Genomic DNA, 13140 nt, shown 5'->3' with positions numbered 1-13140 from the left:
AAGTAAAACAAGATATCCAAATCTTGTTTTGGGGGGGGGGGGGGGGGGGGGAATAAATACAAATAAATACAACAAGACAGGACTTGATTTTATCAAAAACAAAAAACAAGTAAAAAGTTATACGAAAATTGAGCCTACTGGTTGGAGATGAGGAGTTTACAAAAAAAGCATTGGTGACATCGTCGGAATAGGAAGGTTGATTCAAAGGCAGAGCATGTTATTAATCCATTAAAAATCATCAAAAACTTTTTTTCTTCAATTACAATAGAGTGCAACAGTGAATTGATCATAACCAATAATACGCATTAACAGCATACAAAAAACAGTCAATTTTGTTTTCATGTTAACTTTAAAGATGTAAGATTTAAACACTAACAGACTACTGTATACCAAGAAATGGTTGTTTGACACCTGTCTTAATTCAGCTCACAACCATCATTGAGGACTAAATCTGTATATGCTCCGAGATGCCCTTATGAACAGACCCCAAACAAAGCTGCACTGTTCTCAACATGCAACAAACAGACTCATTTACTATGACATGAACATGCTAGCATCTTTAAAAAAAATAATAATAATAATAAATAAATAAATAAATAAAAAACCATATAAACCAGAATCGAATTTTCAGGGAATTTGCCTTTGTGCAGCACAATGAAGGAATGAGTGATGACTTCAAAATTCTGGAGGGGCCCTCATCAAACAACCCATTCCAAGATCTCTCTTGCCTTAACATGGGAATAGTCTTTGGTGTGTTGGTTATTTCAGGAAAACTGAGCCAATGTTTATGTTTCTCTGAAACATGTTGGTGTGAACAGCTTTCTTTGGACAGTCATCCCATGTGATTGATTCAAGACAGAGAACCCCCTCAGAAATGACAACATTAAGTATTCTGAGCTCTAATTCAACTGATATGTATGGCCACCTCATGTCATGTGACAATGTAAGCATTGTGAAGAGAGTGCTGGAAACTTGCCAGAAAGATTTTTTGAAAGATGATGTCAGAATCATTAGGCTGTGCTTCCCCCCGTGTAACTAAAGCACTTCCCTTCTTCACTTCCTGTGAGCAATGAGACACTCAACATGTGTTCCATTTCCTGTAGGTTTCTCTGAGATGCCCCACAAACCCCCTCAAACTCAAACCATTTATATTGGGGTTCAAAAGTGGAACAGCATTAAAAAATCTGGGATTCTAATTTAAATAAATAAATAAATTAAAAATGTTGACTTGACTAACTGAAAGAAATAAGTTTAAGTACTAAAAATAACTAAAACTAAACTAAAACAAATTAAATCTAAATTAAAAATATTTTTAAAAATGAATTATGACAAAAGCACCTAAAATTACTAAAATTAAAACTAAATATAAAAATATAAGCCAATTCAAAATATTAATAAATATATAAATATACTATATAAATAATAATAAAATAATACTGCATCACATGATTATCAGTTTGTTTTACAAACTTATGAAGTTATTAAATTAAGAAAAATAAACCACTAAGACATCCAAAGTGCATATTAATTTTTCACTCAAATCATGCAGATAATATAATTTGTAAATAAAAGAAATAAAATAATAATAAACAGAATCATTTCCTCAGACTTTAAAAGCATTGTCTCAGACTTTTGATCCCCAATCTATATACGTGCTTGTGCAATGCTAACCTCAAAAGTTTCACAAGAGCGATCAGACCTGCAAACAAACAAAACTACAATATATTATATTGTTCTATGTGGTAGATAATATTAACCTGATGTTGCAGCCACAATGTCTATGTGTGGACATTGCGAACACAGCGTCCCTTTTTAACTCATGACCGTTCATCTGTATTAGCCACAAAATGCAGATCTACCACAGTGAGCTTCTCACTTACAGTAAGCTGACTTATTCTTGAACTGCATGTGAAAACATTTAAGATGACCATTGTTTGCATGCTAAAAAAAAAAAAAAAACATATTGCTACAAAATATCTTCTGTAGAGTTAATATAGAAATATAATACACTCTAAAAAAAAACAACCGAAGTTGTATTGAAAATGGACAAACCCAGCGATTGCGTTGTTTTAACCCAGTGGTTAAATGTTTGCCCAACCTGCTAGGTACTTTTATTTAACTCAACTATTGTTTAAAAATGACTGTATTGCTTGCTTAAAATGAACCCAAAACATGATGGAAATTAACATTTATTATTATATTTAATAAATAAACTGAATTAATAAGTTTAATGAAAAACAATAAACATTTATTATTTAAACCAGCTATATAGAAATTTTTAAACAATAGCTGGGTTAAACAAAACTGCCCAGCACGTTGAGCAAACATTTAACCCAACCACTGGGTTAAAACATTGCAATCCAAACGGCTGGGTTTGTCCATTTTCAACCCAACTTGGGCTGTTTTTATCCCAGCATTTATTTATTTATTTATTTTAAGAGTGTAGAGTAACAGTAACAACAGTGCTTCAATTGGACATAGCTGATTGCCGCACATCAGCATGGGAATAAAAGTGCCCAAGTTCCAAGATATATCGTTTGTTTAGTGCTGTACACATACAAATTGTCAGTCATTACATGAGTATTAATGATGAATTTAAACAACCTTGACAAGTCACGGCCAAACAAACACTACAGTCAATATTTTTAACTTGTCCTGGGAGAACGGATTGGCCAAAAACTTTCAAAGTCCCAACAGTGAGTTGTTACATTTGTTCTAGGGAAACTAACAACAGCTGCCTCAGATAAGTTTTTTTCTCACGAGAAAAAAAGCTAAGGTTATTTGAACAACATGTACTTCAACACACCCAAGCTGATTTTTAATATTGTATGTGGAGTCAAATACACCCAGCTGCAGCACACAACTGATTTTTACATGTCTTCATGATGATTCAAGTCTGTTTCACACATTTAATCTACCCATTCACACCTCAGTTTTGAATAATGATGAACAGCCAAGGTCTCCACACCACCTCCAGTCCAATTCAGCTCTTCCCTTATTAAAACACAGGTAGATGATCTAAGTTTTCAGGGTCACTGGCTTTCACAACAAACACAGTATACGTCACTTACAGCACGACTACACAAGGACATGCTGTACAAATCGCCTGCACTAATCTGTGCTCCATTACGGTATGTTACATAACAGCAGCCAGGCTTATATTCTATTTTAGGAGTTTCATTCATTTTGCAATGGAATTTAATGGAGGTAAACTTCCATTCAGTCTGTATTTAGGAATGCCTTTTGAGGAAAAGCGCTGGTTAGAATTCCACTTCCATGACTTCATCTGGTACCCTAAGACTCAGCCAGAAGACTAGTGAGGAATTTATTCCATAAATTCAAAACCCATTTTCTTTCACACTGAAAGTCGAGTGCATAAAAAGAACCAAATAACAGAATAACAAACTTTGGTGTGTCAACATTGCATTAGAAAACAGAACAGAACTTGAAGTGCCAAAACTGTTTGTCTTTATTTATGCCATCAACAGAAGCTCCATGATGTCATTTCCTCTCTAAATGCTATAAAAAAAATGCTGCATTTTTAGTCCTTCCTCTTGCCTCTTTTCTCTCCTCTTGGGTCTGATCCTGGTGCTGACTGTAAAGATTAGCCCCAGTGCATTACAGAAATCTAACACTCTGTGATAATGCTTAGTATGCTTAAGGGGTTATAACCTTTCTCTAATCCAGCTTAGGAAAGATTTATCATAAAACCAGAGATGGCTCTCATTCAAATGAATATACATACATATTTAATGCTGAAATCTATTGGCAACACATAAGTTTCCCATAAATTGTGTCCACCCCCATGGTTAAGCCAGTTTACAATAAGGTCATCAGATCTGTTGGTCGCTAGTAGGCATTCCCCAACGTTACTGGTGGCTGACCGCATAACTAGTCACAGCTTTTTACAATCTTTAAATGTATAGAGAGTTTAAAAAATATATAAAAGCTATTATTATCACTACAGTTGTTTAAAAACAGCCGATGATCAGGGCCGAATGTATCCTGTCAATCAAAAGGGTGCGGAAAACGTGTTCAGACTGCAACTCATACTGTTGTGTGAAGAAAACCTCTCCTGTGTTGAATTTAGTTAACGCGACAATAACGCATTAACAATTAAAAAATAGCAACGTTAAAGCAGGCTCTATTTGACCCTATGAATCACCCGGTCTGTGTTTTTTTGCTACATCAAACATTATTTGTAGTGCCTTCCCATCCAATAATCAAAAAGAGCTTTGTGGTTTGTTACTTCTGATAAGTAAGTAAGTCCATTTTATCATGAAATTCAAACAGTAGCGTTTTGACGCTCTTAAATGTGACGTGACAGATCGCTGTAGCGTAAGCAGCAGCGCGGAGCATGAGTTTTTTTCTTCCACATTAATACAAGTTATATCTCGAAAAACATGCATGAACATCAAAAGGTATGTTGAAAGAAACAGTGCAACTTACCGGAATGTATCATGTCTCATGTGTCATGTAATCACTTAGTCTGTGTTTGAACCATGGAAAGACGTCAATAAAACAGCTTGTGAACAATATGTCACATAACATCACATTTACCTGTTTTCCAGTGTTCACAGCTCCTTTGTTAGCTATAAAAAACACTAGACAGGAGCTTATTTACTGTTAATTATATGTTTGAATAAATCTGCCATGAAGACAAGAGCTTATAAAAACTACCTTATGTGCAACTGAGTTGTACACAAACATTTCAGTTTTTATTTGAGTGTAATTATTATATCTGAAAATAAATAGCAACTGAATATAATAGATCTGTTGTTAATTTTAACCTCTAATATTACAGTGTACCAAATGAGAGGGTTCCCTGTATAGTTTGCAGCATTTGGGAGATATTTTTTTTCCTTAAGAAAAACTATCGGTATCGGCATTGGCCGATATCATTCTGTTTCTATATATATAAAGAAGTTAGTAAAAAAATGCATGACAAATTCTGCAATGTAATTTATATTTTACATAATATTTATAGTATTTTTCACAAATAAACTGTTAAAAAAAGGGATGTAACTGTAACCAACAGTACTCTTAGTAATCTGGTAAACTAGTAATCTGTGCACTATGAATCATATTTTTTTAAATAAAGCCCAGGTAATGCCAATTTTACATAATAGTAGTACACAATTAATATTAAATGAATATGACATTGGCAAAAATCAGAAAAACTTATCGTCTGATACCAATAATTTAAATTTAAAGAAAAAAAAGTGAATGGTCTGACTTTAGCTTTGACAAATTATGCTACATGACATACATAAAACAAAAACAGCAGACAGACCTAATGAAAATGCAAATTCACTCTCTGACAGTAGGTGGCACTTATGGGAAGGCAGCAATTCAGTTTCCTTGGTTATCGTTGCACACAAAGCAGCGCTGTGCTTATAAACACTACTTTATACAGAGGTAAGAGGAAAAGAAAATGTCATCGAAACTTTTCTGAAGACAGATGCATTCATATAAACCCTAAAACCAATTCAATATTTACATTTTTTCCTATATTTCATGCATCGCGATGTGAGCTTGTTGTGCCTGTTATAGTATTTTCTCTGCTGTCTTTGTTTGTTTTACCTGGGGGCTACGGATGTAAGGGTGTACTCACACTAGGTACGGTTGCCTTGAACTGAGCTTGAGTGCAATTGTCCCCCCCTTCCCCACTCCCTTGCTGGCCCACACTCACATTGCACTTAACGTTCCAGGCTGGAGCATGCTTACGTCATATACGATGCAACTTTTTGTATGGAAGAAAACAGGACGAAACGCACTTTCACTAAGATACTGCCTAATATATTTATCATTTATGCTGCGCAGCAATTTTCACCTGATTGTGCTGCATGTATCAGAAGATTATTACATAGGTTGACGTTAATGGAGGAATTTGAAGTTGTACTCGCAAACTACAATTTCTGTTCATCAATAAGGTGAGAATCAGACCCGTTATAAACCCAAATACACTCAAATTAATTACATTAATTGGAAAGTGTACTATCCAAGTAGTAAAAAAGATGTTTGCCATCATAATGATGACAGTAGTGCATACAAAAATAGTAGCTGTTCCGTGCTCTGGCACAGTTAGCGCTCACACTGCATGCGTACCGCGCTCGAGCCCAACTGAACCATGCTCTGGCCCACCTCATCCAAGCGGGCCAGGGACAGCTAAACGAACCACGCCCGGGCACAGTACGGAGCGATCACACTAGCCAACGCGCTCGAGCACAGTTCAGAGAGCCTAGTGTGAGTACACCCTAAATTAGCAATGTTGCTATAATAAGGTATGTTTACATTTTGTATTTTATACTGATGTTAATTAATGTGCTTTGTCTCTCTTAAATAAATAAATAAATGAACATAAATAAACAAGTGACAAAAAAAATTTAGTTGTCATTTAATCATTCAAGAGATTTTTTCAAAAACAATGATTCATATGGTAATGAAACAAGTGAAGTCTTTATGAACGTGTCATTGCATCATTCATTCAAATCGATTAAAAAAAACTATTTATGCTATTACTCCCAATGAACGCCAATATTACGCCAATGAATCGCCAACTCCCACTGGCAAAGAATGACTTCTGGTTGCTTTGTGGCTGTATGTTACTGTAAATGTTATTTTAGGTCACTGCATAAATATTTGTGCATAATTCTAATTTAACAAGACAACTTTGTTTAAAAAAAAAAACATTTACCATAAACATTGCTACTGCTAGACCCTGTCTTTTATCTCAGCCCCCCTGAAAATTTGTGATAAACGCTTTGTCACTGTCAGCACTCTTAAGAATTTTTTTAAGAGATTTTTCTTAACGTTTGCTGAAAACAGTAAGCCATATAAGGTTTTCACTTTGAATCTCCTCTTACAGTCATTAAAAACTTTAAGTATTAACCTTCCCTCCAGTCATGAAGTGCTACCCCGCTTAAAGCTGTCACAGACAGCTGTGACACTCCATTATAATCCAAATACTCTACTATCCAGAGAAATCATACAATAAACTACAACCAAATATGCCACCGTTACTGTTATATATCTACTGACAAAAAAAAAATGCAATTCACCATAATGGGTGCTATAGAGACAAAAACTTCACCACACTTTAGGTGCATGAGTTCCTTAATTTTGCCAAAAGCTAGTGTGTAATAGCAGAAGTTCTCGATGTCTTATGTGCGCAGAAAGGTAACAGAGAACATGCCTGGCACCAAATCAGCAACAGGATGTGCAATAGTGAGATCACTAGTGTAAGATAGAGTGACATCAGCATTAAAGGATTAGTTCACTTCTGAATGAAAATTTCCTGATAATTTACTCACCCCCATGTCATCCAAGATGTTCATGTCTTTTTTTCTTCAGTCGAAAAGAAATTAAGGTTTTTGATGAAAACATTCCAGGATTATTCTCCTTATAGTGGACTTCAATGGACTGAAGGTCAATGGACTGAATGAATGAAGGTCAAAATTACAGTTTCAGTGCAGCTTCAAAGAGCTTTAAACGATACCAGATGAGGAATAAGGGTCTTATGTAGCAAAACGATCGGTCATTTTCTAAAAAATCCAAATGTATATGCTTTATAAACACAAATGATCGCCTTCTACTTACGGAAAAAACGGAACTGGCGTCGCGTTCATTCCGTAAGTTGAATATGGAAGGCGTAGGACATACAGCGTAAGTTTTTTGAAGAATATGGAAGACGGAAGCACTCGAAAGGCGATCGTTTGTGTTTATAAAGCATATACATTTGAATTTTTTAGAAAAAAACCTCATTCATCAAAAACCTTAATTTCTTTTTGATTCTTTTCTTTTCATTCAGAAGTGAACTAATCCTTTAAGGACTGACTTGAAAAAGCTGGGCCAAGTTTGAGTGTGTGGAAGCCTCAACATCCACTAGTACAGTGATTCTCAGTTATTTTTTTCTGCAAATAGCAATTTCTCAGCAATATCTACCTATTAACAATTAGTTCTCGTGGAGCTTGATATAACTAGAAATAATTACACTACCATTTAAAAGTTTAGGGTCAGTAAGATTTTTTTTTAAATAACACTTTTATTGAGCAAGGATGCATTGATTAAACTGATCAAAAGCGACAGCAGACTTTTGCATCGTAACAAAAAATCTATGTCAAATAAGAATCCTGGGGGTGGAACGGTTTTAAAAAAAAATGTAACAACAGCTTTCAACATTGATAACAATAAGAAATGTTTCTTAAGCACCACATCAGCATATTAGCATGATAATATGAAGCTTTCCCATCAGAGGAATAAGTAATATTCTAAAATATAATATAAGAGAAAATAGTTATTGTAAACTGTAATAATAATCACAATATTACTGTTTTTACTGAGCATAAGAGGCTTCTTTTAAAAACATTAAAGGGGGGGGGGGGGTGTAATGCTATTTCATGCATTCTGACTTATTTACACTGTTATTCTCATGCTAAACATTGCGAGTTGGACGTCTGACGGAGTATTTCTGTGCCAGATATACTACTTCCGGTTGTGGACATGTTTCGCCGAATTTTTTTCGAGTATGGCCTGTATCACGTCATAAAGGGTGGAATTCCTTGTATAGGCACTTCTCCCTGATAAGCGTGCACACACACATCACCCAGAGCAAGAACAAGAGCACGCCCATCAACGCACTTTGTTTGAGATACGGAAGCCGAGGCAGTCTCATTTAACAAAAATAACCGTTAGATTGCAAAGTAAGAAAGAAATTGGTTTTTTACACCTCACAATGAATATCAGTCAATTTTATTACGGTTACTTTCCTTAAATATGACATCCTGGATGATGTATGCAGCCTTCAAATGTGACCTCCAGAGGATGCAGCCTCAGAAATGAGACGCAGCTCCTGTCAACAAAGGAGTGTGTTTTTGGTTGTGAGGGAAAGATGACCTTTTTCAGCTTCCCAAAGAACACAGCGTTAAGGGAACAGTGGATGAAGTTTGTTTTTCCGGGGCAGCAACGAAGTTGTGCACATATGTTTGTTTGGGATTTTGGTGATGAATGCTTTGTAAACAAGTCCCAGTTCGGACCTGGATTTGCAGATCGCGGGTGGTGAGTAAAGCTGCATCAGATGTCTGTGTTTTGTTGGCAATCGGCACGCAAGTGCATAAAATGCAAACAACACAAACGTTTTTGTTCCCTTTTTATTTATAATGATGTCACAGTTTGCAGACGATCTCAACGCAAAAGCGCGCACGCTCGTGCCTCTTTAGCTCTGCCCACGGCACTGACGGCAGGTACGCCTCCAGGAGCTCGGCTTTTTTCAGAAAGACTCAGTACAGCGTATCTATCTTTTATAAATATGATAAAACTAAAGACTTTTCAGAGATATGAAAGATGCAATATTACTCTATATGTACTCAAGATTAACATGAGATTGGCAGAAACTGTGTGTGATCCCCCCTCCCCCCCTTTAAATAAAAAAAAAAAACTAACCAACCACAAACTTAAACAATAGTGTATATTCATTACAGAAATTATGACTTTCCCTGGTCTAGAAATCACACTTTTAAAATTCCATCATATACATTAGACTTGGAGCCCTAGTTCTTAAAAAAGACAGTTGTTAAGTTGCTGTTTTAGCTTATTTTAAACAAACACCCTTAAACCATCTTGCAGCCCCCTCGGAAATGTGCTGAGACCCTCTTGTAGGCGTGGCCCCCTGGATGAGAACCACTGCACTAGATATATGTATATGTATCGCATACATGAATTTCGGGCACTGGTAAGGACCCTAACTCACTACACATTGGGACAATGATGGCTCTATTTTCGGCGACATCTTCAATGTACAACTTCCATATTGGTATTTATGAACAACAGCAGAACAGATACCTTCTATGGCATTAATTGTTTGTTATTTAAAAGTTCTTAGTACATTATAATAAATACTTTGATTGTTACACTATGTGCGTAACGTGTCTAGTGATGTATGTTTATGCCGAAATATAATTAAATAATGGTTTGGTCTTCTACTGCATGGAACATAGTGAGCATCAATGCTCCCTGGTTTTCAATGTGCATTGTGGGACTTTTTAGGGAGCAAACTTTTCAGTGCACTGGAAGGATTTTGCGATCGAGACAGCCCTTAAAATGGCCAACTGCCTGATCAGTGCCCTGACTACTAAACTAGGGAGCTGATTAAGACACACCCAAAATGTTTTCAACTTCATAAACCACACCCGCTCCACTCATGGATGCATCCTAGCCGTTCCCTGGGAATAAGAGGATAATCATGAACAAGTAAACACACCCATTTTGCCTCAGAATTTTAGGCAGTCTGGGACAAAAAAAAAAAAAAAAATGTTTGTGGTAATATCCCTACCACACTACTTTCGGCACACTGTTCAACTACACACCGGCTATTAGAATGTCTCCATCTGGCTCCCAAAGGTTTACATTCCACAAAGTAAATGGAGCTCATAAAAGGATGGATTCCTGCAGATCCCAAAAATGTGCTGTCATTATGAGGTTGGTACAGGACACGCTCATTTGACTGAAGACAAGTTGTTGAGCAACGTTGCAATGCGTATGCAGATTACACAGACTTAGACACTCATTCACCTCGCTTGATCTGGAACCCTACTGTGACGATAAGCTCTATCCAAGACCTTACAAGACGACTAAATGATCTTCATTTTCAGACTGCTTTGTGAAGTCTAAGGCCACATCTTTTGGGAAGTGAGGCAGTCTTGTAAAGTAATTAATACATTCATGAGGAGGCAACTTTAAATAGACTCACTGTCCTACATCCAGAACCAGCATTACATATTTAGAAGTCAACGCAAATGAATCCCAGGTCATAAGTGCCATATGAAACATGAGAAGGCTGTGCAAAAGCGATGAAGTAATCAGTTCCACACAGGTATGACATACGGTAATACTAAAATACTTGGTTCTGTATCAAACAGTTGCCAAATACCTAACACACGTTACTAACCAACAACACACTGTAACGTTACAACTGACCTTAGCCACTAGTTTTCTCAACAACACATGACACCACTGTTAAGCTTGATGCTAGAAAAACAGTACACAACAGACAAATAACTTCATTATGTATCACATGGACTTTCTTCACCCTGAGGTCAGTATGTCAGCAAACTTTCCACGTTATAAAACTTTCAAAAAGGTAGCCAGCATGAACTGAAACAAACAGTTCCAGTTTCACTACTAAGACTTCACGATAAATGTGGCTATCCATGAAGGTTCACAGCTATCACAAACACTACTTCAGACCCCACTGACACTCACAGAGTGTTTTGACAGCACATTATCACGAGGTTCAGGGTCCTGTGAAGTAATACACTGATAGGTTCAACAGCTGACTGAGACCAGAGAGTGCTGACTGAGCCTGTTAATCTTTTTCCAGTGAAAACATGCTCCAAGTTTGAGAGAAACTTTGTTGATCGATAAAAACAAATAAAAATGTCTGGATGGATACTAGAGGTAGAAAAGGCAAGTAGGATTTGAAAAAAATAAAAAACTTTGACTGGGTCACTGCACAAAAAGGGGTCCTTTTGTGTCCCTCATGAACGTGTAAACAATAGCTTTAACAATAACAAGCTGACACCAACTTCTGTGTTGTTATAGGCAATTCTCTGAAAACATCAGCAAAAATACAGAAACTTTTTATGCTCCTTCTCATGCATTTTTGCATGGGAAAACCTGATAAAAATAGAAAAAATTGGAAATAATATTTTATTATAAACATTTGCGGCACCCATGTTGTGGAATGACCCCTCTAAAGGCAAAATCTCATACACTTTGTGTGACATAACTAAGTAATAACAACAAACTGAATTCTGAAGCTATAATACATACCAGTTTTTTGTTTTTACTTTCATCCTCATTGGATTTCTTTTTGGAGGGTTTATTTGGGTCTTCCCCTCCAGCTGCCTGCTGATCCATGTTTGCAATGAAACTTCACTTGAACAGTAACTTCGCTTAACTTCCCACAAGTTTGCAAACACTTATGAAAAATCACGTTTCTTCAAAAGCCATGCCATCCATAAAGAAAAACACAAAAATATGAGTTGGATCCAGAACTATTCCATGCACGTATCCAGTAGGCTATGATAACATCTGTGTATGAAGTTGTCCCAAAAAGAAGGTGTGATTCCAGTCCAAATCAGCTCCTCAGAGTCTGTCAAAAACCAATTACAATGTTATAAACGACATTTCGGAAGTGTTTTATAATATGAAATATATAAAAGCACATGGAATTACTGCAATAAGAAATACAGAGCTGTGTAAACGCTGTCAGTTCAGAGTTTGTGAACTTTTGTCTACTTTAATACATCAATGTAACATTAAAACAGTCATCTGTCGACACACTATTACCATTTTAACAATGCGTTTAATAAATTAACGAAATGTCACATTCAAGCAATTATATAGTGAGTCTATTACAATTTAAATATATTTCAGTGTCTCATAAAAAAAAAAAATCAGAGGAGGTCTGGGAGTTTTATACAATATAACATGATATTTTGTAAAATGAACACATAACTGATTTTATTCAAAGGAGAAATGACCGCTGCTATCCAGGCGGTTACTTTCAGACAGGAAACTGTTATTCCAGCGCTATGAGGCTTAAAGTAAAAGTGTACAATAAAGACATGTACTCTAAACGCCAAGTCCGCTTACATGGACATAGCGAATTAATATTAAACAGCAAAATAGTCACACAATGATATATAAAACTCAGAAAATCTCATCCAAGGCTTACCAGCACAACCAAACGCACGAGCCAGGCCCACTATGCCCCCGCCTATCGACGCTTCCCAACTGCTCACAAATGGTCACGTGGTAGAAAGATTCCAGCACTGATTGGACAATTGAACTGTACATCTGGACGTGAGGCGGGCTTTCTCTGCTTGTGGGGTGGAGACTACTTTCACTATACTAAACAACTGACTGCCATGTATATGGATAGGCTTGGATCAACATTGTTTGTATAGCAGTGCAAATCAGTGTATTAGTGTAAAGCAATTATTATTATGAAAAAACGTTTAATTTCTCCATAGAACTGCAGGCTTGCATTAATGCATTTAATTAATTCATGATATTCATGTGATGTTTCATCTTTTCAGCATTCTTGTTTTTTTTTTTCTTTTGTTGCACAATACATGT

The 13140-nt window shown here is 36.2% G+C and overlaps 1 protein-coding gene across 8 annotated transcripts in view; it reads right to left on the bottom strand.

The window, feature by feature from the left end:
* The window catches only part of diaph2 (diaphanous-related formin 2), a 427538-nt gene extending 414665 nt beyond the window's left edge, over positions 1–12873 (bottom strand). For 7 of the 8 annotated variants that reach the window (XM_051860865.1, XM_051860870.1, XM_051860871.1 and 4 more), the window contains exons 1-2: positions 12737–12873; positions 11830–12151 (exon numbers count right to left, since the gene is read on the bottom strand). In XM_051860865.1, coding sequence (XP_051716825.1) covers positions 11830–11916 — 87 coding nt within the window. In that variant the 5' untranslated portion in view covers positions 11917–12151; positions 12737–12873. Of the gene's footprint in view, positions 1–11829; positions 12152–12517; positions 12675–12736 lie in introns of those variants that run through there. The other variant, XM_051860866.1, reaches the window with a different exon arrangement.
* Between the last annotated feature and the right edge of the window lie 267 nt (positions 12874–13140).

Source organism: Ctenopharyngodon idella, chromosome 14 (genome assembly GCF_019924925.1).
Source record: "Ctenopharyngodon idella isolate HZGC_01 chromosome 14, HZGC01, whole genome shotgun sequence".
In the NCBI taxonomy this organism is placed as follows: Eukaryota; Metazoa; Chordata; class Actinopteri; order Cypriniformes; family Xenocyprididae; genus Ctenopharyngodon; species Ctenopharyngodon idella.
Note: the sequence above shows the minus strand (reverse complement) of the source record. Positions and strands in the feature narration are given on the sequence as shown.